Source organism: Schistocerca piceifrons, chromosome 7 (genome assembly GCF_021461385.2).
Source record: "Schistocerca piceifrons isolate TAMUIC-IGC-003096 chromosome 7, iqSchPice1.1, whole genome shotgun sequence".
In the NCBI taxonomy this organism is placed as follows: Eukaryota; Metazoa; Arthropoda; class Insecta; order Orthoptera; family Acrididae; genus Schistocerca; species Schistocerca piceifrons.
Window position 1 is genome coordinate 21,360,010 of NC_060144.1, and position 27,126 is coordinate 21,387,135.

A 27,126-nucleotide genomic window follows, 5' to 3' on the forward strand; every position below is an offset into this window, starting at 1 on the left:
AAAAAGTATAGTTCCTGATTTCGGAGGGAATGATGGAATTTGGGAGATGTCTTAGCAGACGACACATCCAAAAAGTAACATACACCATTTGATCAAAAGTCTCCAGACACCTGTTAGTACACAATGATAGGAGGTGTGTCCACCCTTCGTCTAAATGACGGCTTCAGCTCTATTGGGCACACATTCAGTGAGCCGTCTTTAAGTCTGTGGAGGAATGGGGGCCCTTTTCTTCGTCAAGAGCCGAAACTGGAGAAGGCAGTGTAGTTCAATACTGGGGCCTGGAGCAAAATCGACGTTATTACCCATCTCATAGTTGTTCAGGTAGGGACTCTGGGCAGGCCAGATGTCCGTATGCCTTTCAAATTTTTTTAAGCACAATAAAGGAATCGAAAGAAACTCGCACATCTGTAACATTACGTCCCCGCTTCACCACTTTTCGCACTAGACAAGATAGCAGGTAACGTTCTCCAGCTATTCACCAAGCCGAAATCCTTCCATCAGATTGCCAGAGGGTGTAGCAAGATTCATCACTCAGAATTGCTCGTTTCCAGTTATTCACTTCCGTCCTCTTTACATAACAAGTACAGGCATGTGTGGCTCATGAGCTGCTGGACGATGGCAGCCCATTCTTTTTGTCTGTCCGGTCTTGACTTACCTGTGATTATTCCGTCGCGTTTCCACATGACAGTCACATAACCAACAATCCACTCGGGCAGCCTTAGAAGGGTTGAAATATTCGTAATGGATTTGTCACTCAGGTGATACTGAATGACTAGTCCACGCTCAAGTCACTGAGCTGTCCTGATCGACCCACCTTACCGATATTGCGTCTGTACTGAGAACACAGTGCTCCCCACCTCCTTTTAGACTGGCAGGTCCGCTTCTGTAGACCTTTAGTGTTCACATCCACGTTAAATAAAGGGTGTCGAGATGCATTTGATCAGATAGCGTATTACTTTGGCAGATCTGCAGGCGATTAGTAAAGAGAAAGCCATTTCAGGTAACTAAGCGAACTCATCTTAATCCCACACTGTAATCTCATCAGCTATGATCGCAATGTTGGAAGTGTGCGCTGGCGGGCGGTACTCACGTTGATGGCCTTCAGCATCTGCACGTCCTCCTCATACTTGTGGTAGCTGTCGCAGGCGACGTCGCCGTTGGCGCCGTCCGTCGTGTAAATAGGTTGTTCATGGAACATGTAGTCCCAGATGCTCTCTCCTTTTCCTTCACAGGCAAACAAACATTTAAGCTTGGTCAACGTCATTTCAATAAAAGCGTGTTTTTCAAGATCTATATCAAAGTGTTTGTTTATTTTGACCAAACTCATGCATCTACATCTACATGATTACTCTGCAATTCACATTTAAGTGCTTGGCAGAGGGTTCATCGAACCACAATCATACTATCTCCCTACCATTCCATTCCCGAACAGCGCGCGGGAAAAACGAACACCTAAACCTTTCTGTTCGAGCTCTGATTTCTCTTATTTTATTTTGATGATCATTCCTATCTATGTAGGTTGGGCTCAACAAAATATTTTCGCATTCGGAAGGGAAAGTTGGTGACTGAAATTTCGCAAATAGATCTCGCCGCGACGAAAAACGTCTTTGCTTTAGTGACTTCCATCCCAATTTACGTATCATATCTGCCACACTCTCTCCCCTATTAAGTGATAATACAAAACGAGCTGCCCTTTTTTGCACCCTTTCGATGACCTCCGTCAATCCCACGTGGTAAGGATCCCACACCGCGCAGCAATATTCTAACAGAGGACGAACGAGTGTAGTGTAAGCTGTCTCTTTAGTGGACTTGTTGCATCTTCTAAGTGTCCTGGCAATAAAACGCAACCTTTGGCTCGCCTGCCCCTCAATATTATCTATATGGTCTTTCCAACTGAAGTTGTTCGTAATTTTAACGCCCAGGTACTCAGTTGAATTGACAGCCTTGAGAATTGTACTATTTATCGAGTAATCGAATTCCAACGGATTTCTTTTGGAACTCATGTGGATCGCCTCACACTTTTCGTTATTTAGCGTCAACTGCCACCTGCCACACCATACAGCAATCTTTTCTAAATCGCTTTGCAACTGATACTGGTCTTCGGATGACCTTACTAGAGGGTGAATTACAGCATCAACTGCGAAAAACCTAAGAGAACTGCTCAGATTGTCACCCAGGTCATTTATATAGATCAGGAACAGCAGAGGTCCCAGGACGCTTCCCTGGGGAACACCTGATATCACTTCAGTTTTACTCGATGATTTGCCGTCTATTACTACGAACTGCGACCTTCCTGACAGGAAATCACGAATCCAGTCGCACAACTGAGACGATACCCCATAGACCCGCAGCTTGATTACAAGTCGCTTGTGAGGAACGGTGTCAAAAGCTTTCCGGAAATCTAGAAATACGGAATCAACTTGTGATCCCCTGTCGATAGCGGCCATTACTTCGTGCGAATAAAGAGCTAGCTGCGTTGCACAAGAACGATGTTTTCTGAAACCATGCTGATTACGTATCAATAGATCGTTCCCTTCGAGGTGATTCATAATGTTTGAATACAGTATATGCTCCAAAACCCTACTGCAAACCGACGTCAATGATATAGGTCTGTAGTTCGATGGATTACTCCTACTACCCTTCTTAAACACTGGTGCGACCTGCGCAATTTTCCAATCTGTAGGTACAGATCTATCGGTGAGCGAGCGGTTGTATATGATTGCTAAGTAGGGAGCCATTGTATCAGTGTAATCTGAAACGAACCTGATCGGTATACAATCTGGACCTGAAGACTTGCCCGTATCAAGCGATTTGAGTTGCTTCGCAGCCCCTAAGTTAGCTACTTCTAACAAACTCATGCTAGCAGCTGTTCGTGTTTCAAATTCTGGAACATTCCATTCGTCTTCCCTGGTGAAGGAATTTCGGAAAACTGCAGTCAATAACTCCGCTTTAGCGGCACATTCGTCGGTAACAGTAGCATCGGCACTGCGCAGCGAAGGTATTGACTGCGTCTTGCCGCTTGTGTACTTTACATATGACCAGAATTTCTTCGGATTTTCTACCAAATTTCGAGACAATGTTTCGTTGTGGAACCTATTAAAGGCATCTCGCATTGAAGTCCGTGCCAAATTTCGCGCGTCTGTTAAATTTAGCCAATCTTCGGGATTTCGCGTTCTTCACGGAGACGAAAAAAGTTAAGGGATAGTCAAATGCACACACATGGATGTTGGTAGTCTTGTGTACACAAGGTGTAAAAGGACAGTGCATTGACTGAGCTGCAATTTGTACTCGGGTGAAGCTTTCCGAAATCTAGTGTTAATGAGGTATTGTAGCAGACGACTGACGTGAGAGTCTCTGCAAACAGCATGACGCCGTCTGCAGCTCACTTCCTGGGCTCGTGACTGGGCGCTCCTAAAGCACCGACCGCTCACCGAACAGTGCAGCACCGCGAAGCGGCATCGAGAAGTCAGTGGGAAGGCGAGAGTTCAGCGCCCCCTGTCAACACTGACCTGACCAGTCGCCTGTCCCTGGTCGGGCCACACTCCGATCGCAGTCTTCGAGAGCATCAGTACTGAGTAACAGGAAGACGATGCCTAGCCCGCGTTCTGAAAGTAGTAATTGCGTGTACCAGGCGAAGGAAGCCATTTCATAATGAGAAGTTACGTTTCTTTTCTTTTTAAAAATAAAATGTCCCATTAATTTGAAAGCGCCGAGTACAGATCATTTTTGATTCCTGCCACCGGCCATCGCGACTTCTGTCCTCGCTCGTCTACGTTGGTGCTGACTCCCACAGTAGCCAACACAGCATCTAGTACCACGGATTACAGAACCAACGCAGCCTTGACGGCTCATTGCTCCATCACAGCCCGTCACCAATATTTATCCCTTTTCTTTCAGAGGAGTATTGCTACTGGTTGTGTTCTTTCTTGCAGACTAGCCACAAAGCTTTCGCAATTTGTATATTTGAATTGCTTACAACAATCTTTTGCGGCGCTCCTCTCGTACAAATGACCTCTAACCTGCCTCCTACACCACCTGCGCCTACGCCTCTTGCTGCTGACTTTGACCTAATGCAGCTTGTTCAGTTTCACCACCAAATGTCGCAGTTGATGACATCAATCGACAAGCTCATTAAGGGGATGTTTACTATCTTTTGGTTCGAAAAATCGATTTTTTTAAATTGCATTTTTGGATGCATAAAAGTGTTTAGAATTAGAATCCCCTCCCCCCCTCCCCCTCTCCCCCCCGGCTTGAAACGGTTTTTCCGAATACGGAACGGAAATGTTTGTTATTCGCTGCTGAACAAAAAAAAATGCACTTGCCTGAAATCGGCCTTTTTCCCGCACCAGTTTTTTTCTTTCGGAGGACGAGTTATTGTACCGGTGCTTGGGAGGAAACACATAAAATTGGAATGAAAGTTTGAACGCGTGTGTTTGGAAGTTAGCCCCCAAGCATTTGCATTCTGGTGCGAAGACTGTGGAGATTGCAACTTTTCCGGCTGTGAGCAGCTGCAACGAAGGGTATTCAGCAATTCTGAAGACCATGACAACGATGGACGTCACCCTGGTACTCATGCTAAGCAGCTCGCCAAGCATTCGGATCACCACCGGATTCAAACGGCCGAAAACCAGAGCAGCGCAGGACGGCCCAAATCGAGCAGAACGCCCTCTATGAGGAAGAGGAAGAACTATTTTGTGGCCTCGGAATAGCAGAGTGAACGTAAGTTGCAAAATATTGTATTTATATGAAGTCAAAACTTCAAACGCGTTTTTCTCGAAATGACTTTTTTTTATCGCGCGGTATGGTAACTTCAAATCTACTGAACCGATTGCCATGATTCTTTTTTCGGACGAAGCTAACCAAATTGCCTAGGATTAGTACTATTTTTATTCCTATCCATCAACTATAAATATTTTTATTTGTCCGACGAAGTCGAAAAATCGATGAAAAAAACATTTTTTTCAAATTGCCACCATTTTTTTTCCTATGGTCCAAATAAGTTAAGCGAGGTACAACTCCTAAAGAATATTATATACTTCGCTAGCGTCAACTCAGATTTGATTCCAGACTAGCCGGCTGACCTGTGACATACCGCGTGTGGAGGTCTACATCGAAATTTTGTTTCGTTCCGACGGCACTTCCGGCTTTGCTCTTCGACATTTCCGGTCGAAAAAATTCCAGTTTGAAGAGGAAATATCAATAAGTAGTTTGACCAAATTTGACATTGATATGTGTAACACATCCTGAGAAAAAAATTGTCAACGAATATGCTTTTTTCGGACCAAATATAGTAAACCTCCCGTTAACGCACAAGCCGCTGATGCATCACAATAGGCAGCCACATGCATGCCACCGTCTCGTTTCATTCCACCTTTCCGAGCTTTCAGTGAACTACAAGAGGAATGGAGCAAGTGGTACGCCCAGTTCAGCGCTATTATGCTACACATGAACTGCAAGGTCCTGTGAAACGTTCTTATTTCTTGTCAATGGCTGGCGTACGAGCTTTACCACATCGCTCAGAAATTATTCCTGACTAGTTGGCCGGAGTGGCTAGTTTTTGAAGATTTAGTTTCCGCCCTCACTAAATATTATGATCAGGTTACTGCAGCTCGTTACGAATTCTTTCGACTGCGGAAAAAGCTAGAACAGACATACCTTCAGTGAGTCAGTCACTGAACTTCAGGGTTTGACGCGACAGCATCGTTTCCAATGTAGCTGTGGACAGTACTATAGTGACTTAATTATTCGAGAAGCAGTTACGTACAGTGTGCCAGACACAAGGTATCGTGTATAAATTCTCAAACATTTTGATCCTACTTTTGAACAAATGTTACAAATTATTGAACATCAGGGCTCGTGTGATAGTGTCGGGGAAAACTTTGCGGTAGCTCCCATGTGAAGAAGAGGTGTGGCCTTGCGACCGATCACAGCATGCAAACAGGCCACCGCACTGTGGACAGGATAAACAAGAGTCAACACGTGTGTGTCTGCTGCGAAATCATGTCCCCACTCCTTTTGCACGTATAAAAGACAGAATTCCTCTTTGGGAGATGTGACTTTCTTTGCTTGTGGGAAGCGATGTTATGTACAGTCTGCGTGCTTGCAACAGAGAAAGAACTCCACCACCGTTCCCTCTCGTAGGTGCTTAGCACCTCTGACTCAGTGAATGTAGTGTTTTCTAACCCAGCTACCAGTTCTAGTAGTGACCAAATTCAGGACGTGCCTTCACCCCACCCAAGTGCTGTGCAACCACAGTCAAAGAAACTGTTTGTGAAGTTAGTCATTGCCAGACGCTGTGTGCGACTTCAGTTACACCCTGGCGCTTCCGTTACATTGCTTAATCCTGCCACTTACGAAGAGTTGGGCTCGACACAGTCGACAACATCTTGCATGCAATGTACTGCTTATAACGGTCAGGACATTCCAGGTCTAGGTACATGTAGCTTGTCTGCCACATTCCAGTCTCGCGTCAGAACAGTGACTTTTACAATTCTGAATTCGCGAGACTGTGAAAATGTTTTTGTGTTAGATTCATTTGATTTGTTTGGTTTTCGTATTGAGGCCAATGTAGTTTCCGTTTCTGCTATCAACCAAAAAGAAAGTGATACTCAATTGATTGAGAAGTTTCCTAAATTTTTTGGCGCACATAACTATGAAGGACAATGTGTAGCCTACGTTTTTCCGGCGCAACTCGTCCCTCATGAGTTAAGACAAAGTTGCAATTGAACTTAAAGAAAGACAAGACTGTGGTGTTATTGCTCCGGTCAAAGCTAGTCAATGGGCTTCTCCCTTAGTAATCTTACCGAAGCCTTCTGGAAGACTTCGCCTTCTTGTTGACTTTAAATCCACTGTGAATCCACAAACAGTAATTATTTATCCGTTGCCTCGACGTGAGGAATTAATGGACAGGCTCACCGCAGGCCACAGTTTGCGTATTTGCAAATTCCGCTAGATGAGGAGGCTCAGGAAGTGTCTGAGGTCAACACACATGTCGAATTGTTCAAATTTTGTGCGTTTACCCGGGCAGCGCTTCCGCGCCTGCCATATTCCAACGATGCTGCAAAAGTTCCATTCTGTCCAAACTACCGGGACGTACAATGGAGGAATATATCAGTAACCTTCGTACCATTTTTTGAGTACTATCAGCTGCAGGTTTGAAGTGTCACCAGGACAAATGTGCCTTTTTTCAGACTGAAATCCAGTACTTCGGCCATGTTCTAAGTGGCCAAGGTGTTCATCCCCTTCAATCACATTTGCTGCCCATCCGGGACCTCTCAGCCCCGGGGAACGTGACGGAGGTACAGTGAATTCTCGGAAAGTTGACATATTACATCCGGTTTATTCCCAATGAAGCCCAGATCGCGGCTCCGTTGCACCGTTTGTGGCGGAAGAATGTGTCTTTTGTTTGGACCAAAGATTGTCAGAACGCATTACAGAAATTCCTTACATGAGTGATATATACTTTGCTGATTTCGATCCCGCAAAGTCTTTGGTTTTGGCAGTGGACGCTTCCTCGTACAGAACCAGAGCTCTGCTCTCGCACAGATTTGGTTCACAGGACAGGTAACCGCTTTCGCTTCCAATTTATTGACCGAAACTCTATGTATCTGTTCTCTCGCTGTTATCTATGGCGTGAGAAAGTTTCACCATTATGTGTTTGGTTGTAAGTTTTAACTAGTGGCGGACAATAAGCCACTTCAGTCTTTGTTTCATCCGTAGAAACTTGTTGCACCACACACGGCTCAGAACGAAATTTCGTGTTGGCCCACGTCGAAGCATGAAAATGTCGACGCCTCTTCTCGGCCTCCTGTTGTTTCTGAGTCTGAGGTCGATGCTACTGCCGCATCTTGTTGTCATATCGACACACAGGACACTGAACTTCTATAGACTTCTCCTCTACACTGTGGGAAAATTGCACAGACCACAAAAGCAGGCTCCGACTTGAACATTTTGTTGGACTACATCTGTACTGCTTGACCCATTTCTACATCTACATTCTACATTTATACTCCGCAAGCCACCCAACGGTGTGTGGCGGAGGGCACTTTACCTCCCTTTCCTCTTCCAGTCGCGTATGGTTCGCGGGAAGAACGATTGTCTGAAAGCCTCCGTGCGCGCTCTAATCTCTCTCTAATTTTACATTCGTGATCTCCTCGGGAGGTATAAGTAGGGGGAAGTAATATATTCGATACCTCATCCAGAAACGCACCCTCTCGAAACCTGGCGAGCAAGCTACACCGCGATGCAGAGCGCCTCTCTTGCAGAGTCTGCCACTTGAGTTTGTTAAACATCTCCGCAACGCTATCACGGTTACCAAATAACCCTGTGACGAAACGCGCCGCTCTTCTTTGGATCTTCTCTATCTCCTCCGTCAACCCGATCTGGTACGGATCCCACACTGATGAGCGATACTCAAGTATAGGTCGAACGAGTGTTTTGTAAGCCACCTCCTTTGTTGATGGACTACATTTTCTAAGGACTCTCCCAATGAATCTCAACCTGGCACCCGCCTTACCAACAATTAATTTTATATGATCATTCCACTTCAAATCGTTCCGCACGCATACGCCCAGATATTTTACAGAAGTAACTGCTACCAGTGTTTGTTCCGCTATCATATAATCATACAATAAAAGACCCTTCTTTCTATGTATTCGCAATACGTTACATTTGTCTGTGCTAAGGGTCAGTTGCCACTCCCTGCACCAAGTGCCTATCCGCTGCAGATCTTCCTGCATTTCGCTACAATTTTTTAATGCTGCAACTTCTCTGTATACTACAGCATCATCCGCGAAAAGCCGCATGGAACTTCCGACACTATCTTCTAGGTCATTTATATATATATATATATATATATATATATATATATATATATATATATATATATTGTGAAAAGCAACGGTCCCATAACACTCCCCTGTGGCACGCCAGGGGTTACTTTAACGTCTATAGACGTCTCTCCATTGATAACAACATGCTGTGTTCTGTTTGCTAAAAACTCTTCAATCCAGCCACACAGCTGGTGTGATATTCCGTAGGCTCTTACTTTGTTTATCAGGCGACAGTGCGGAACTGTATCGAACGCCTTCCGGAAGTCAAGTTCAGGGAGAAACATTCATAACTGTTTTGTGCGCCGACATTCCGCTCGCCGGCATAGCCTCTCCGTCCAGCACAGTGTGATTTTATTGCAAAATGACTGTACATTCACATGTGATTATGCCTAAAGTGTTGCAAAAAATGTGTTGCGATTGCTCCACCAACGACACTGGGGAAGTGTACGCACAAAACAATTAACGCGTTGCCACTGTCCTAGGCTGGGCATGGACGCACATACTGAACAAATGACGTCACAGTGTCGCGCTTGTGCTGAAACACTATCGGACCCTTGCAAACGTTTTCAACTTGACCCAAGCCTCAACCGACGTGGCAACGAGCACATATTGACTTTGCTAGTTCCTTTTGGAACCCTCGTTGGCTTATTGTTGTGGATTCTTTTAACAAATATCCGTTTGCAGTACACGTGAACTGGACTAGATGCGTGTACGATTGAGACTTTGTCATGGCTTTTTCTCCTTGGAAGGTTTGCGTGAAGTGTTGTGTGGCGGCCAAATGTAGTTAGCGTTGCTTCACGCAGTGGAGAATGGCAAAAAAGAGGCAGCCGGCGACTGTGGCGTTGCGAAGTCATCGCGGCACAGATAGCCTTGCTGACAGTAGCAGACTACCAACAGGCTGACACAAGGACGCACACAGACTGAGCGCCGAGCGAAGCCTGCAAAGTGCTGAGTAAGGAGAAGTGAGGCCAGCACGCTAAGTTACACTGCAATATACTCCAGAAGTAATAACAAAAAGCTACCACCGAAGGTAAAAAACGTCCTCCTACCGGATATAAATAGTGGAGCGCAGGCAGTAACAGACAGAAGCCATTAGGAAGCAGTTCGGATCTGAGGACGGACGTGGTCCGTCTATGAATGTTCAATCTTCGTAGGTGACGATTCCGGAAGTCTGTTCCAGCTCGCAGGAGTCATCCGTTCGTCACCAGATGTCGACTTCAGCTCTGGAGGTCGGCCCGTGTTCGATCGGCACCTTGGCTGACTAACTACAGCGAGAACTTCCAGCAGGACCGGCCGCAGCGCGGGCTCGGTCACAGGCGCCGCTGGGGACTGACGCCCGGACTTCACGGCAACGGTCCATGATGGGACCTCGAGGACATCGCGACTAACGGTTTCCCAGCCGCCGCTGCAGCAGGCGTCGGCAGCTGACCTCACGGCAACGTGGCTCCGTGAGCAACCCATACTGAGGCGCCGAGCGGCTACGAGCTCATCTCAACCATAGGGCATCCTGGCTTCAGCGGAGCACTAGTGGCCTTCGGCTACCGAGAACGATCAGCGGCGCGCGTTGTGCGCATTGTCGGAGAATCTACACAGCGGCAGCCAGGCGGAGGGATCTGCCGGGCTGGGCAGTGACGACGAGGGAGAAATTGTAAAGAAAGTCCAATAAATAATTGTAAAACTCCACACAGTCTCAGTCTTTGGCGCAGCTAACAAGTGGTGCAGAAGTCGTAACAAGTGGCCATCTGCCGTAACAGTTGGTTCCAGACAACAGACCACAGTTTGCGGCTCAGGACAGTTTTATACAGCAAATGGTATCACTCACTTTACTAATACGTTTCATACATAGCGGAACGGAGAAGCTGAGCGATTTGTGCGTATATTCGAGCAACAGAAGAACTAACTACGTGCCGCTCACACACGTGAGCAAGCGCTGCTGCTCTTCCTCGCTACGTACCGCCCCCCCAACCCCGCGACTATACGCCGCCGTTGGAGCTCCTGCATGGCCGGCGCCACCGCACGCAGCTCCACTTGCTGCACCCACCGCAGCGCACGATTCCTCCCACGCTTCCCAAGTATCACTTTGCGCGTAATGATTCTATTCTTTCCAGAGCTTTTGGTCGCACCAGGCGCCTGGAGCGAGGAGCGATTCCTCGAGATTTAGCCGTTTGCATGTACGAGGATTGCCCAGAAAGTAATGCACAGCACTTTTTTTTCTCACCTGAAAACAATACTATGAATGCAAAACGTTACGTATCTATTATTCAAAGTCTCTTGAGTGAGCGCGCCAAGCTTCCGGCACTTCCAACAGATAGCGTAGCTTCAGGACAGTTTCGAAACGGCGTCTGTGGGTGATGTACGTTACAAGCAACGTGTCGTCATTGAATTTCTCACTGCAGAAAAACAAACTGTGGGGAATACTCATGTCCGGCCGCTGTGGCCGAGCGGTTCTAGGCGCTTGAGTCTGAGACCGCGCGACCGCTACGGTAGCAGGTTCGAATCCCGATGTGTGTGATGTCCTTAGGTTAGTTAGGTTTAAATAATTCTAAGATGTAGGGCACTGATGACATCAGATGTTAGGTCCCACAGTGCTCAGAGCCATTTGAACTATTTTGGAATATTCACAAACGCTTGTGTAAAGCATTTGCTGTCGACAGAAGTACGTTAGTCGCTGGGCATGGACGGTGAGGTCATAAGAAGTCCGTTCGGCGGATTCAAATGGTTCAAATGGCTCTGAGCACTATGGGACTGAACATCTGACGTCATCAGTCCCCCTAGTCTTAGAACTACTTAAACCCAACTAACCTAAAGACATCACACACATCCATGCCCGAGGCACGATTCGAACCTGCGACCGTAGCAGCAGCGCGGTTAACGGACTGAAGCTCCTAGAACCGCTCGGTCACAGCGGCCGGCCGTTCGCCGGAGCTCCACAATTTACAGCGGTCAGGGAGACCGACCACGACTGTCTCGGCTGACATGTTGCAGCGAGCTGATGTCATTGGCGAGGCCAGACGCATTACGACTCGAGTAGACATTTTGAGGAGGAGAGTCACACAATGAAGCACTGGCTCCGCCACCAGGACCTGGATTGGGTAGCGACAGGGCACACACGCCCTCGTTTCGCACTGGAGTAAGGCCATAGAACGGGATGCAGATTACACGGTACAATAGGATGTGTAGATAAAACACCATTCTTTCGTGTGTATAATTGTTACAGAAAAAAAGGCGGTGCATTACTTTCTTGGCAACCCTCATATTCAATTCGAGGTCCTGCTGGGTTGCTGCGCCGCAATCAGAACGTGATTCGTCCTTGCGAGACTTTTCCGCACATTTTCTGTCCCCAGATTTACATTGCAGCGGCATCTTGCTCCCGGCGCGGCCATCCCATTGGGCCTCTTCGGCACCGCCTGCGTAATTGACAGAGATGGACCAATCGCTATTGCCACGGCAGCAGCTCAACTTGATGGCGCTCCTTCCGGCGCACGCTGTGGACTCGACGGCGCCGTGGCCGTCGTAGTCGCCCTCCCCGTTTTTCATTGGACCGGCTTAGGACGAGGGCGGGCACAATTTTCTGATGTGTTCTCACTGAGCGATCTCCTCGAAACGCAGGACAGACGTCGGGGCGCGGCTGGCGGCTCGGTGTCGGTCCCAATTGCGGCTCCCAATGGTCGAACCCGAGTTCGGTCGCAGTCTTCGAGAACATCATTACTAAATAACAGGGAGACCATACTTGCCTTGCATTTTGCGACTAGTAATTACATGTAGGAGGCACAGGAAGCCACTTCATGTTTCTTTTCGTTTTAGAAATAAAACGTCTTATTAATCTGAAAGCGTTTTGAACACATCATTTTGGAATCTTTCCATCGCAACTTCTTCCTTGTTTGTATCGGTCGCGACTCCCACTCGATGGTGACTCCCCTAGTAGCCAGCACAAGAGTGACCATATGGGTCAGACCCTAGACAACTGCAAAACTGTGGCCTGTTCAGAACAGTCCCGTGTTCAGTTGGTAAAGCCGCGCGGGGTAGCCGCGCGGTCAGGGGCGTCTTGTCACGATCCGCGCGGCTGCTCCCGTCGGAGGTTCGAGTCTTCTCTCGGGCATGAGTGTGTGTGTGTCGTCCTTAGCGAAAGTTTAAGTTAGATTAAGTAGTGTATAAGTTTAGGGACTGATGACCTCAGCAGTTCGGTCCCATAAGACCTTACCACAAATTTCCAAAATTTCAGTTAGTAAGAGCTGATGGGAGGGATCGCGTTGGAGTAGACCTCACGAACCCATGGACTCAGGTTGTCAACAAAGCACTGCAAAAACTGGTGGTGGCACTATATTGCGGTCCGCTGTGTTTACATGGAATGGACGGGTCCTCTGGTCCAACTCAAACTATCACTGACAGGAAATGGTTATGTTCGGCTACTTGGGGACCACTTGCGGCCACCCGTGGACTTCTTACTTCCAAACTCGTCACCCGGCCACAACTGTTTTCGATTTGTTTGAAGAACATTCTGAACAGTTCGAACGAATGACTTGGCCAACCAGATCTCCCGAGTTGAATTCCATCGAACATTTATAGGACCTAATCGAGAGGTTAGTTCGTGCACAAACTCTTCGACCGATAAATCTTTCGCAATTATGGACGTCTATAGAGGCAGCATAGCTCAATATTTCTGCAGGGGACTTCCAACGACTGATGAGTCCATGCCATGTCGAGTTGATGGTCTACGCCGGGCAAAACGAGGTTCGACAAGATATTAGGAGGTATTCCCTGACTTTTGTCACCTCGGTGTATAAGATAGATGTGTAGATGAATAATGCCCGTGGATAGCATCTTCCGGAAAGTCATCCGAAGAGAAAGGAGTAATTTACATTAATCATACAAACTTAGTAAATGAAATGAGCGTATGGCAATGATTACCGGCAGTTCCTAACTGAGGAAGTTCGTCCACTGAGTCGCTAGTCTTTACAGCTGAAGTCACATTGGGAGACTTCCTTGTCGATGATGATGGTTCAAATGGCTCTGCGCACTATGGGACTTAACATCTATGGTCATCAGTGCCCTAGAACTTAGAACTACTTAAACCTAGCTAACCTAAGGACAGCACACAACACCCAGCCATCACGAGGCAGAGAAAATCCCTGATGCCGCCGGGAATCGAACCCGGGAACCCGGGCGTGGGAAGCGAGAACGCTACCGCACGACCACGAGAGATGATGATGAAATGACGAAGAGGACAACATAACTCCCATTCCCTGAGCAGAGAAAATCTTCGACATGGCCGAGAATCGAACCCGTGACCGCTGCGTGGCAGTCAGGCGCGCTGACCACTCAGTTACGGGGGCGGACAAAGAATAACAAAGGCAGAAAGGAGGAACGGCGCGTTCTGCGCGAGAGTGGAGGCCAACAGGTTTCCGGAAGACACGTGCCATTCACTGTGTAAGTAGGCTGTTTATGTTTTCTCTGTGTAAGTAGGCTGTTTATGTTTTCTCTATGTAAGTAGGCTGTTTAGGTTTTTTTATGGTAACGCCACCTCTGTATGAAAATCACTGGCTGTGCTGTGTGCAGTCTGTGGCTGCTTTGCATTGTTGTAATACTCGCCATTGTAGTGTTAGGCAGCTGGCTGTGAACAGCGCGTAGCGTTGCGCAGTTGGAGGTGAGCCGCCAGCAGTGGTGGATGTGGGGAGAGAGATGGCGGAGTTTTGAAATTTGTCATGAACTGCTATATTTATATATGATGATATCAAGGTAAATACATTGTTTGTTCTCTATTAGTATCTTTCATTTGCTAACTATCCCTATCAGTAGTTAGTGCCTTCCATAGTTTGAATCTTTTATTTAGCTGGCAGTAGTGGCGCTCGCTGTATTGCAGTAGCTTGAGCAGCGAAGATTTTTGTGAGGTAAGTGATTTGTGAAAGGTATAGTTTAATGTTAGTCAGGGCCATTCTTCTGCAGGGAATTTTGAAAGTCAGATTGCGTTGCACTAACAAAATATTGTGTGTCAGTTTAAGCACAGTCAGGTACAATTTTTCAAAGGGGACGTTTCATAACTGCAAAGGCGACAGTCACGTAACTCACGGGGAAAAGCCTTCGTACCGCTAGCGTTACTCTGCATTGTCCTCAGGGAAGACTTCCCCTAAGGTTTCGGTGCGATGAAAGGGTAACTTGCTACCCGAATATAAATTTTTGATCTTCGTAAATCTCGGCCACAGAATAGAAATTCCCCGCTACAGAAAAGCAAATGCGGAAATTTTTCCACCTGAAATGGCTATCACCCAGCATACGTCAGGAGTGGAAGCAGAACTGAATACATTCCCAAGCATGTGTTTTACTGCATCCTTCATTTAGTCTACTTTTACTAGTCCTGAAATTAGAGAGACAAAACATTGTGAAGGCGTTGTTAAATTATCTCGAAGGCGCATTTAGAAGTTCATGTTTACTTAGGGTTTTTTAGCCGAATATTTCTATTGAAAAATTTCAGCGAGATGAATGTGGACCACGTACGTGGCATTGACGCATTTGTTAGTCCGTACGTAAGCACGTGATTCGATTTCCAGCAGTCAATCGATAATTGTCTCAATGTTCGTTTGTGATGTCGCAGAAATGGGCCACAAGCACACGGCTTCTGTTTGAAGGACGTTTTCCTGAGGTAAATCACCTGGCTTCTCCAATTTTCATCAATGTTGCTCATAAACGTACGCAGGCACCCCACAAAAGTGTTTACGAATTAGACGTGATACATATTAGGCATCACAGGTAGCGGTTTCTGCAGCCATTACTCTAAAAGTGTGACTTCTATAAACGCAACGTTGTAAAGCAGACTATCATCCGTGAAACGCGTGTGCATCGATTTCCCATAGTCGCAACTAACATACTTTGTTCTTGTTACTGAAGGTGGTGGTGGTGGTGGTTAGTGTTTAACGTCCCGTAGACAACGAGGTCATTAGAGACGGAGCGCAAGCTCGGGTTAGGGAAGGATTGGGAAGGAAATCGGCCGTGCCCTTTCAAAGGAACCATCCCGGCATTTCCCTGAAACGATTTAGGGAAACCACGGAAAACCTAAATCAGGATGGCTGGAGACGGGATTGAACCGTCGTCCTCCCGAATGCGAGTCCAGTGTGCTAACCACTGCGCCACCTCGCTCGGTCGTTACTGAAGGAAAATCTTCCTTGCAACGATATATAACACTGCATGGGACACAGCCGGTGTGTCCTAAATGATGCCTGTACATTTATGATAAGATAACTGATTCTTATTATGCATTGAACATAAATCTACATAGTTTCCTTTCTGGTCACAAGAAAACACATACTAGGTTCTTCCACTTGATATAATAATAAAATGTAACAGTCGAGATCTGAAATTTATTTTATGTATAATGTTTGTAAGCGGTCTCGATCGTTATAACCATCTTCAGACCAAGGCTCTCAAATATACACGACTAATTGAGTATTCCGGCTTTGCGCGAGTCAGAATATATGCCATGGGAGAAGTACCGTTTTAGAGATGACATGTTTACAGACTGATGTCTCGTTAAGGATATTGTGAATCCAGTTATCGTGTTAGAAAGGTGGTCTAGTCGCGGTGCGTGACAATGGGTGAACGTGCTGGGCAAAAAAACCGCGAAATTGAGTACTAAATACTCTTAGGTACAGTTAAATAATACGACTTACAAACCTTACCGTCTACGTGAAAACGTTTTCATTCAAGATGCAACATAATGAAGATAGTCTCGAATTCGTTTCTTCCATAGTGTGGTGTGTGAAAGTGGATGATTAGGTTGGTAGACGTGTCAATATTATGCGCGATGTGAAACACTTAGTTCTCTCATAGAAAGCTGTATTCTGTGTGCCTTTTGAACTTTACCGTATTAGTGAATATATTCTCTTATACAATGCCCACCCTGTTCCATCCATAGTGGCTTTAACATTCAACCAACATCACGGGGCCAATTAGTTTAGTAATATTGTCTTAATAGTATTGAAATGAGGCTGGACAGGAATGGAAGTTACATTAGTTCACTAGGCGTTTACTTTTCGTTTGATATACATAAGTTCAAATGGTTGAAATGGCTCTGAGCACTATGGAACTTAACATCTGAGGTCATCAGTTCCCCAGAATTTAGAACTACGTAAACCTAACTAACCTAAGGACACACATCCATGCCCGAGGCAGGATTCGAACCTGCGACCGTAGCAGTCGCGCAGTTCCGGACTGAAGCGGCTAGAACCGCTCGGCCACCGCGGCCGGCTATACATAACTATAATGTCTCGTTTTCACAATACTTTCTTATAGTCTATATTTGCAGTGTTTGACGAAAGCGTACAAAATTATGAATAGGATTATATTCACGAAAAATAGGCGAAATGTTTATCCTAAATCACTGACGTGTACCGTTCCAATATTCATTTGTTATTTACTAGTATTTTTGTTTGAACCTGTTTCGATTTCTTTCCTTGTGTCTCTGTTGATCGTCGGGAAAGTGCAATTGACGAAAACGCGCTGAGAGATTAAAAACTAATCTATTTGATATTAGACGTTGTTGTGTGTGTCTGTTGCTAGCGGCATAGTGCGCTCATAACGTCCGCCGTGGGTTCCAAGTGGGTTCCGAGAAAAGGAACACTGAGACAGTAAGTTTTAGTTTCGACAAATCCAAGCGTTTCGTGTAGCACGGATCTTTGGAGGATCATGGCTGACTCGTTGATACCATTCATGTAACATCTTATCAGATTGATAGTGCCTTTTTTTATTCTGATAGCCATGTCTTTTTCGCTAAGTTTTGGGATCCACTACACGTAGACAGGTAACTTTTGCCTCATGGTTCTCAAATTCCCTTTCAGCCTCGTGATGGTTGAAAAAGTACGGTGCTTCTTACAAATGCGGAACGGGATTATATCAATGTCCGAGTATTCAGTCCCCCCTGCAAGCTGTCGACAGTTCACCAAAGGAAGTATTGCTCCCTTATGGTGACGAAAGCTGGTCTACTCAGCACCGATTGCACTGTCAAGCGGAATCCGTTCTTTCGAGATGGGAATCACATGTAGTATTCCTATCCATCTATAGGTCTGTGGCTACAGAATTCACATAACGTATAATGGGGAAGTGGGGATATGCTTTCTCTGCAGTGACAGTGGCCACCTTAGATCTAATTTGCAGGTATTTGTCCGCAGTTCGTGGTCGTGCGGTAGCGTTCTCGCTTCCCGCGCCCGGGTTCCCGGGATCGATTCCCGGCGGGGTCAGGGATTTTCTCTGCCTCGTGATGACTGAGTGTTGTGTGCTGTTCTTAGGTTTAAGTAGTTCTAAGTTCTAGGGGACTGATGACCATAGCTGTTAAGTCCCATAGTGCTCAGAGCCATTTGCAGGTATTTGTTTTGAAGTCTCACTTGAACAGCGTCGTTACCAGGTCTCGTTTCTACTGCTTACAAGGTTGGTGCCACCCCCTCTCCGGGTGCAATGGAAGCAGAGAGTCGCGCACCTTTACCCTCACAGCACGGTCCTGAAATTGTTGCCAACCCAGTAGCGTCCGCAGTGCAGCATAAGAGAGTGCATCTGAAGAGTCGGATGTATCTACTCCTCACCACCGAACTTAGTTTGTCGACTCATGTGTCTTGCAGTGGTGAGTCCTGTATTCTTGATGGCGTTACGAAAAAATCTGCTGATGTCTCTATTGTTTCTCCTAGAAATCTTTCACCGGTTGAGGGAGCTCCTCGAGAACCACCCGAAGGCGGGGAAGTCGTTGAGCCTTCTGATGTTCGAATGATTCAACAGCAGCAAATTGAGCGCCGCTAAAATAATCTGTTCCCTTGAAGTCACCCATTCAGATGACGCCGGTATGACCAACCGTTCTTACTCCATTGGAGGCGATTGCTGGCCATGGAATCCTATCTGTCGACCCAGATGTTGTGATGCCTGACGCATCTCTTCAGCGATATGAATTGCAGGTATCCAACAGTGCGGAGTGGGCCTTTGAGGCTCCTTGTTTGTCAACTGCTTTGATTGATGTTCAAGAAGCGTCTATGTCCCCAACTGCCGTTGCGATATTGCCTCGTAATCGCTGTCAACAACGCATCCAACCTGAGCCCCCGGTGGCTCGTAAAAAGAAGAAACATAAAGATTCTAGAGGCGGGGATGTAAGCCCCTGACCTTCTGATTCGTCAGTGGATCTTGACAAACATTAATGACGTAATTAATTTGGTCAGCAGATAGAAATTTGTTTCTTGTCGTTAAAGTATGCAGGCTTATCATTTCTTTCTTTGAATGTTAATAGAGTGGAATGGGACACGTGGCTCGATTCATTGCGCCAATCTATCTATGACTCCTGTGCGTATCTCGTATTCCTAAAACAACTACAATTTACTCGCTTTCCCTAGTTTTTACATTAAGTTTAATATTTTTTTAAAGAGGGAATTCCCTATGAAGGGATTGTATTCGTGATAATGGTAAAGGAATGGTGTGTACTTTTTCTTCACCTGACCTTCTGTCTCCTTTATGCAGCGTCGGATACCGGACGCACTTTGGAGTGTCTCCAGTTTTATGAGAAAGAAGTGGTTTACTTGCTACGCAGAAATCCGCACATTGTTCTGAAGGGTGGTGATTTTAAATTTCAAGATTTAATTCGTTCCTTAAACCTGCAAGATGTTTGGATCTGTACAGATCCGACTCTTGCCAAATTTCCCTACTTTGCTGCTACTTATAGCGATACCACAAATTTTATTTATCTGACTGCGTGATAGGATTTTGACTGTCGGTGTCATCCTCGCCAGCTTGATGGAGCACTGTGCAGTAACTGTTATCTTAAATCACGCGTGACAGACGTGAAACTGTTTCGATCGCCTTGGATTTCGAATGAGGCGCACGTGGAAGCTGAATGTGGCGCACGTGGTAGACCCCTCTCTACATAAAGTGATTCTGGAAGTATGGGACCGTAGTCTCTGTTCAAATGCGCTGTATGCCTTCCTTTTAGAATGGTGGGTGAAGTGGCAAAGCCAAGGCTCCAACAAACACTGATTCGATTCTTCACTGATAGAGAGCGGGAATTCGTGAAGACGCAACGAGTTGAATGATGTCTTCTGTGACAATTTTATCACGTGTTATTGAATTACACGATACACTTCGGAATCTGTCGGTCAGTCACCACTTGTAAATCGTGTTAACACATTACTGACTTCTACTCTTGAGGGAGGTGATGCGAAATGTACGAGTATGTTCGTGTTACGGGAAAGTTTGTTAGGTTTAGTATTTCACGAATCAAATGGCGGACAACATAACGAAAAACAGTGAAAAGCAATGATAAACTTACCGAAAAATCAAGGAACAACATTTTTAACGATTAAACGCCAGCAGACACTGTTTTATCCTTAATGTAACGTGATGTGTCTTTACATAAAGGATAAACCAGTCTATGCTAGCATTAAAATGTTAAAAATGTTCTTACCTGCTTGTCCGGTAAGTTTGTCACTGTCACCGTCATTTAATTCGCGAAATACAAAACCTTACGTCTAACCTTCTCATAACAGGAATATACATTTCGCATCACCTCACTCAAGAGCACAAGAAAATAACATACCAAGACGATTTACACCTGACTATAGACCCACAGGCTCCGAAATCCATGGTGAAATTCAAGAAAGCAAAACTGTGAATGAAGGCGCTATTGTTCATACTTCCTGTGTTGCATACGATCGCGTTCATAGCTACAAAATATGGATTAAATTAAATACTACAGTAGAGTCTCGATTATCTGATCTTCGATTATCCGACCCTCTGTGTTATCCAATCCTTTCACCGCGCCCGCCGGTCGTGCGCCAGCGCAAGATTATAACGTCGGGAAAACAACAGTTGGAGACTGGAAAAGGAACCGCAACGAAATTGAGAAGTGGTGTTCTCAGCCAGCAACCTCGGCTGTTTTGGAAGATAGGAAAGCCGTGAAAAAATGTGATTATAAAAAAGTAAGTGAAGCTGTGTTCTTATGGTTTACTCAACATAGAGATAATGGTGTACCCATGTCGGGACCAATTTTGCAGGAAAAAGCCTTAAAGTTTCGTAAAGAACTAAACGAAGGTGAACCTGATTTCACAGCTAGTGTAGGCTCGCTCGATAGATGGAAGAAAAGATACGGAATTCGGCAACTTAATGTCTGTGGTGAAAAGCTTTCAGCAAATTTTGAAGCTGTTCAATTGTTCAGGAATAAACTTCACAAGGTATTGGACGAGGAAAACTTAACAGGCGATCAGATTTTTAACTGCGACGAGACTGGTCTCAATTACAAAATGTTACCGGAAAAAAACATTAGCATCAAAGGCCGAAGAGGCAGCACCAGGCTACAAACGTAGCAAAGAAAGAGTGACAATTCTTGCACGCAGTAACGCCACAGCAAATTTGAAAATGAAACTATCTATGATAGGTAAGCCAAAAGAACCGAGAGCATTTAAAAATGTAGCTAAAAATGCTTCACCGGTGAAATATTACAAGCAAAAAAATACTTGGATGAGCTCAGTCATTTTTAAAGAATGGTTTTTTAACGAGTTCATGCCACAAACTGAAAAGTTTTTGAAACCCAACAACTTGCCCCGCAAAGCACTGTTGCTTCTAGACAATGCCACTTGTCATCCTAATGAAGATGAACTTCAAGATCAAGATATAAAGGCTATGTTTTTGCATCCCAATGTCACATCCTTTGGTCAGCCTATGGACCAAGGGACCTTAGAGACACTGAAGAGAAACTGCCACAGAAACTTGCTTTCCTCTTTCTACATCTACATCTACATCCATACTCCGCAACCACCTGACGGTGTGTGGCGGAGGGTACCTTGAGTACCTCTATCGGTTCTCCCTTCTATTCCAGTCTCGTATTGTTCGTGGAAAGAGGGATTGTCGGTATGCCTCTGTGTGGGCTCTAATCTCCCTGATTTTATCCTCATGGTCTCTTCGCGAGATATACGTAGGAGGGAGCAATATACTGCTTGACTCCTCGGTGAACGTATGTTCTCGAAACTCCAACAAAAGCCCGTACCGAGCTACTGAGCGTCTCTCCTGCACAGTCTTCCACTGGAGTTTATCTATCATCTCTGTAACGCTCTCGCGATTACTAAATCATCCTGTAACGAAGCGCGCTGCTCTCCGTTGGATCTTCTCTATCTCTTCTATCAACCCTATCTGGTACGGAGCCCACAATGCTGAGCAGTATTCAAGCAGTGGGCGAACAAGCGTAATGTAACCTACTTCCTTTGTTTTCGGATTGCATTTCCTTAGGATTCTTCTAATGAATCTCAGTCTGGGCTCTTATTTACCGACGATCAGCTTTGTATGGTCATTCCATTTTAAATCACTCCTAATGCGTACTCCCAGATAATTTATGGAATTGACTGCTTCCAGTTGCTGACCTGCTATATTGTAGCTAAATGATAAGGGATCTTTCTTTCTATGTATTCGCAGCACGTTACACTTGTCTACATTGAGATTCAATTGCCATTCCCTGCACCATGCGTCAATTCCTTTCAGATCCTCCTGCATTTCAGTACGATTTTCCATTGTTACAACCTCTCGATATACTACAGCATCATCCGCAAAAAGCCTCAGTGAACTTCCGATGTCATCCACAAGGCCATTTATGTATATTGTGAACAGCACCTGTCCTACGACACTCCCCTGCGGCACACCTGAAATCACTCTTACTTCGGAAGATTTCTCTCCATTGAGAATGACATGCTGCGTTCTGTTATCTAGGAACTCTTCAATCCAATCACACAATTGATCTGATAGTCCATACGCTCTTACTTTGTTCATTAAACGACTGTGGGGAACTGTATCAAACGCCTTGCGGAAGTCAAGAAACACAGCATCTACCTGGGAACCCGTGTCTATGGCCCTCTGAGTCTCGTGGACGAATAGCGCGAGCTGTGTTTCACGCGATCGTCTTCTTCGAAACCCATGCTGATTCCTACAGAGTAGATTTCTAGTCTCCAGAAAAGTCATTATACTCGAACATAATACGTGTTCCAAAATTGTACAACTGATAGACGTTAGAGATATAGGTCTACAGTTCTGCACATCTGTTCGACGTCCCTTCTTGAAAACGGGGATGACCTGTGCCCTTTTCCAATCCTTTGGAACGCTACGCTCTTCTAGAGACCTACGGTACACCGCTGCAAGAAGGGGGGCAAGTTCCTTCGCGTACTCTGTGTAAAATCGAACTGGTATCCCATCAGGTACAGCGGCCTTTCCTCTTTTGAGCGATTTGAATTGTTTCTCTGTCCCTCTGTCGTCTATTTCGATATCTACCATTCTGTCATCCGTGCGACAATCTAGAGAAGGAACTACAGTGCAGTCTTCCTCTGTGAAACAGCTTAGGAAAAAGACATTTAGTATTTCGGCCTTTAGTCTGTCATCCCCTATTTCAGTACCATTTTGGTCACAGAGTGTCTGGACATTTTGTTTTGATCCACCTACCGCTTTGACATAAGACCAAAATTTCTTAGGATTTTCTGCCAAGTCAGTACATAGAACTTTACTTTAGAATTCATTGAACGCCTCTCGCATAGCCCTCCTTACACTACATTTCGCTTCGCGTAATTTTTGTTTGTCTGCAAGGCTTTGGCTATGGACAAGGGAGAAGACATGCTAGAGCACTTTCGCCGTATTAATTTTAAAGACGTAGCTTATGCTGTGGCCCAGTCTTGGGAGAGTGTTGGAGCAAATACAATTGCAAAATCCTGGAAAATTTTGCTACAGGAATATCAAGTAAATTCTCCAGATGATGAAAAACTGCAGCAGCAGACCGAACCAGAAAATACTACCCTGATTTCAGTGTTACGAAAAGTTCCGGGATGTGCTGACGCCACAGAAGGTGACATAAATGAATGGATTGTCCAAGATGAAGAATTTGAAGTGACAGATGCATAAATAGTCGATAAAGGAAATAGAAGAAGACGCAGAAGCGGATGTAGTGGAGGAAAGTGCGCCCAACATTTCTCACAACGAAAGACTCAAGGCCTTAGAAACTGCTTTAAAATATGTAGAGAAACTGGAGGAAACATCGTATACCGAGGTTTTACATCTTAAGAGACTACGAGATTTAGCGGCAAAAAAACGGCAAACAGCAGGCAAACAAAAAACAATTACTAACTTCTTCACACAGTACATATCTATTCAGTCTAATTTGATTTGTATTGTATTAAATGTTTAACTCATTTGGCCCACTTTAGTTTAATTTTTGTATTTTTTGTATTATTTTCCGTGTTATCCGACCTTCCCGCTTATCCGACCTTGCCGCGGCCGGTTTAGATCGGATAATCGAGACTCTACTGTGTTTCGTAGATCTTTCATATGTTAACAGTGACAGTGTTACGCAGAATTGTATCTACAAAAAAACTGTTTTAACGTTTAGAAGTTATATGCAGATGGCGCGCAATTGTAGCCCTATGACCGCAGAGAGAAGCTATGTCACCTATACATGTGCATAACCCTCAACTTTTAATTAGTATGGCAACGTATCTTACATAAATTACAGGTACCACTTAATGATCCACGAGTATCGACCATATTTTATTTCAAAGCATGCTTTGTCAAGAAGAAGAGGTACAGTTTTTAAATTCTGTGCTGATAATTTCGTTTTTATATTTTCCATTGTAATTTCTGAAGATCCAGTTATAAAAACGGAAGATAGGATAACTTATGATAAATTCCGATTTTAAAATCTTACGCATTACATTTGATGTTCGAGCATCTCCAGCACTCTTCATCAGTGCCATTCACATGGGTCACGCTGGTCACTCACCAGCTGTAAGTTTCGGTTGTACCCGACAGCACCCCACGTCATAAGGCCTTAAGCTGGCGCTGTATATCTTGTGCGAATGCAGGCACTCTGATGCCACTCCCCATGTCTGTCGCAAACCAAAATGCTGCAATCATTTTCAAACAAGGAGATCCTGAATTCGTCCGAAAACACTGTCTGATGCCATTTCTGTCCCCAGTGGCGTCGTTCCATACAGCATTGCTGTCTAGCATGTTTCTGCACATCCGCCAAAGGCAGTCTGAGAAGTGGACATGAGCACGTAACCCATGCCTTAATAAAAAGCGACGGACTTTCGTCCCTGGTAGTGTACAATGTGTTAAACTGTTTGACTGTTGCACTAGAGCCGAGGAGGACGCAGATCTGTCCTGTAATGCCATTCGTACGAGGTGTGCGCCGGCCGCTGTGGTAGAGCGGTTCTAGGCGCTTCATTCCGGAACCACGCGGCTGCTACGGTCGCAGGTTCGAATCCTGCCTCGAGCATGGATGTGTGTGATGTCCTTAGGTTAGTTAGGTTTATGTAATTCTAAGTCTAGAGGACCGATGACCTCAGATGTTAATTCCCATAGTGCTTAGAGCCATTGTTTTTCGTACGAGGTGTCAATCTTTTCGGGAGGTGGTCTCAATGGTGCGACCTGCCCCATCTCGTCGTGTTCTGCGGCCTTCCGTGAACCAATCTGCACACACTCGTTGCACTGTCTAAATACTTCTTCCCACACGAGTAGAGCAACTTTCCAGATGGATGCATCTCATTCTCTCATGCCAATAATGCGCCCTGTTTCAAACTCAATGACTTGACGGTACGATTCGCGCATACGTCTGCGAGGCGTCCAGCACGTCTACTCAAATAAAACTGATCCGTTACCTTCGGTTTATAGCGACAACGAGAGCCGAAGACTTACTTTACCGATAGGTGGTGTTGCGCAACGATATCAATGTTGAACTTGAACCCGCTGCCCAACTTGATTCAAATGTTAATCATTTTTTCAGAACATACTAATGTACATTTCCTATAAATATGAGCATCCTATCTCTAGTCGTTCAAGGTACTCTGTTTGTTTGCTGAACATTGAGTGTGTATGTTACATTTAGTTCCACTTGCAAGACAAACATTAAACTTACAGTGCTGTCAGTGTGACGATATAAGATTAGCTGTACGCACTGAACATCTCACACCAGGGCTTCTTCAAGTGCGCTGACGTATCCTCTGACTGTTTTCTGCATCATACTCGAAATCTATGTTACAGCCAAGCTACCTCCTTGTTTTCTGTTTTTGTTAACTTGAGAATGTTTTGGTATTGTGATGCTTATCGTTATAAAGATTGATTTTAAAATCTGTTAAACGCATCCAGACATTTGTTAGCTGTATATTTAGAATCAACGTTCTCTATTTCTTTGTTACCAACTAACGCTATGTTCATGTCTTGCCAAATCTAGGTAATTGGGCCAAAGGTAGACGAACTGTAATACAAAAAAAATCCCTTTTTACTTAAGCGTTAAATATCGTTGATAAAATAGGAAATCAGTGATAAATGTTTTGGAAGAATTTTGTTCATTTTTTCGTGACAAGTAGTTCCAAGCAGAAGTTCATCATTAAATGCTTTACATTTTTATTTGCATTGCTCTTCGTAGTGTTTTAATTATTTCAAACCAATTCAATAAACCTAATAAATTCCAATCTGAAGTTCCTTTCCTTCTGTTAACTCATATTCTTTAAAACAAAGTACACAGTGGGTCAGTGTTTTATAGGTGCAGTGTACATAAGCGTCTTCACATTTTCATGAGAAAATATTTTCTTCATTACTGAGCATTAGGAAACGAACAGTAATACCATTCTGTGGAGTACAGTTATACCACTGGCTACGCAACATTTGTCTGTGGCAAATGAGCTGGAATTGTACCATCTGCTTCTCAACACTCTAGCGAAATTCTTTTCTCGCTTTGCTTTATGCACTGAGTAATTTGCTGGCCTAAGACGATGACGCGGCTCCTTCTCTCAAGCGTAATTAGCGTGTTGATACAAACTACTTTGGTGATGGTAAGTGCAGTTTACTCACCACTCTCGTTCCAGGCGCCTTCTATCTGATAGGCAGAGGTGGCAGCTCCCAGGAGGAAACCATCAGGGAACTGGTTGACAGCTGTTTGCGCAAGGCTAACAGCTAACAGGGCTGCAAAAAATGCTGGTAACATCATTTTCACAGGCTGCGGAAAACACATGGAACTGCTAGTATATATACGTCTTTAATCTCAGTACTGTAAGCGTAACATCCGTTCTCTTATCAGATAAGAAAGACATGAAAGGGGTACCTTAACCGATATTTATCGAAACAAATGGAGTGTCATTACGAGGACCGTCTTCCGTAGCTAAAGATGCTTCCGCTTTTAGAGAGGTAAGTTACTGATAGGTTTAACACGTGACGCTCAGTCACTTGGTTTTTACCCGCAGCCAGATCACCCTCTTCTGGAATGATCTTCACTGAGCCTCGTCTATACCACTTGTCTGCGTTTTCAAATCAA

At 45.1% G+C, this 27,126-nt stretch overlaps 1 protein-coding gene across 1 annotated transcript in view; it reads right to left on the bottom strand.

Annotated features, from left to right (window-relative positions):
- Positions 1–26,802, bottom strand: part of LOC124805391 (myrosinase 1-like) — a 79,901-nt gene extending 53,099 nt beyond the window's left edge. The window contains exons 1-2 of the mRNA XM_047265953.1: positions 26,667–26,802; positions 1,091–1,215 (exon numbers count right to left, since the gene is read on the bottom strand). Coding sequence (XP_047121909.1) covers positions 1,091–1,215; positions 26,667–26,802 — 261 coding nt within the window. The remainder of the gene's footprint in view (positions 1–1,090; positions 1,216–26,666) is intronic.
- Between the last annotated feature and the right edge of the window lie 324 nt (positions 26,803–27,126).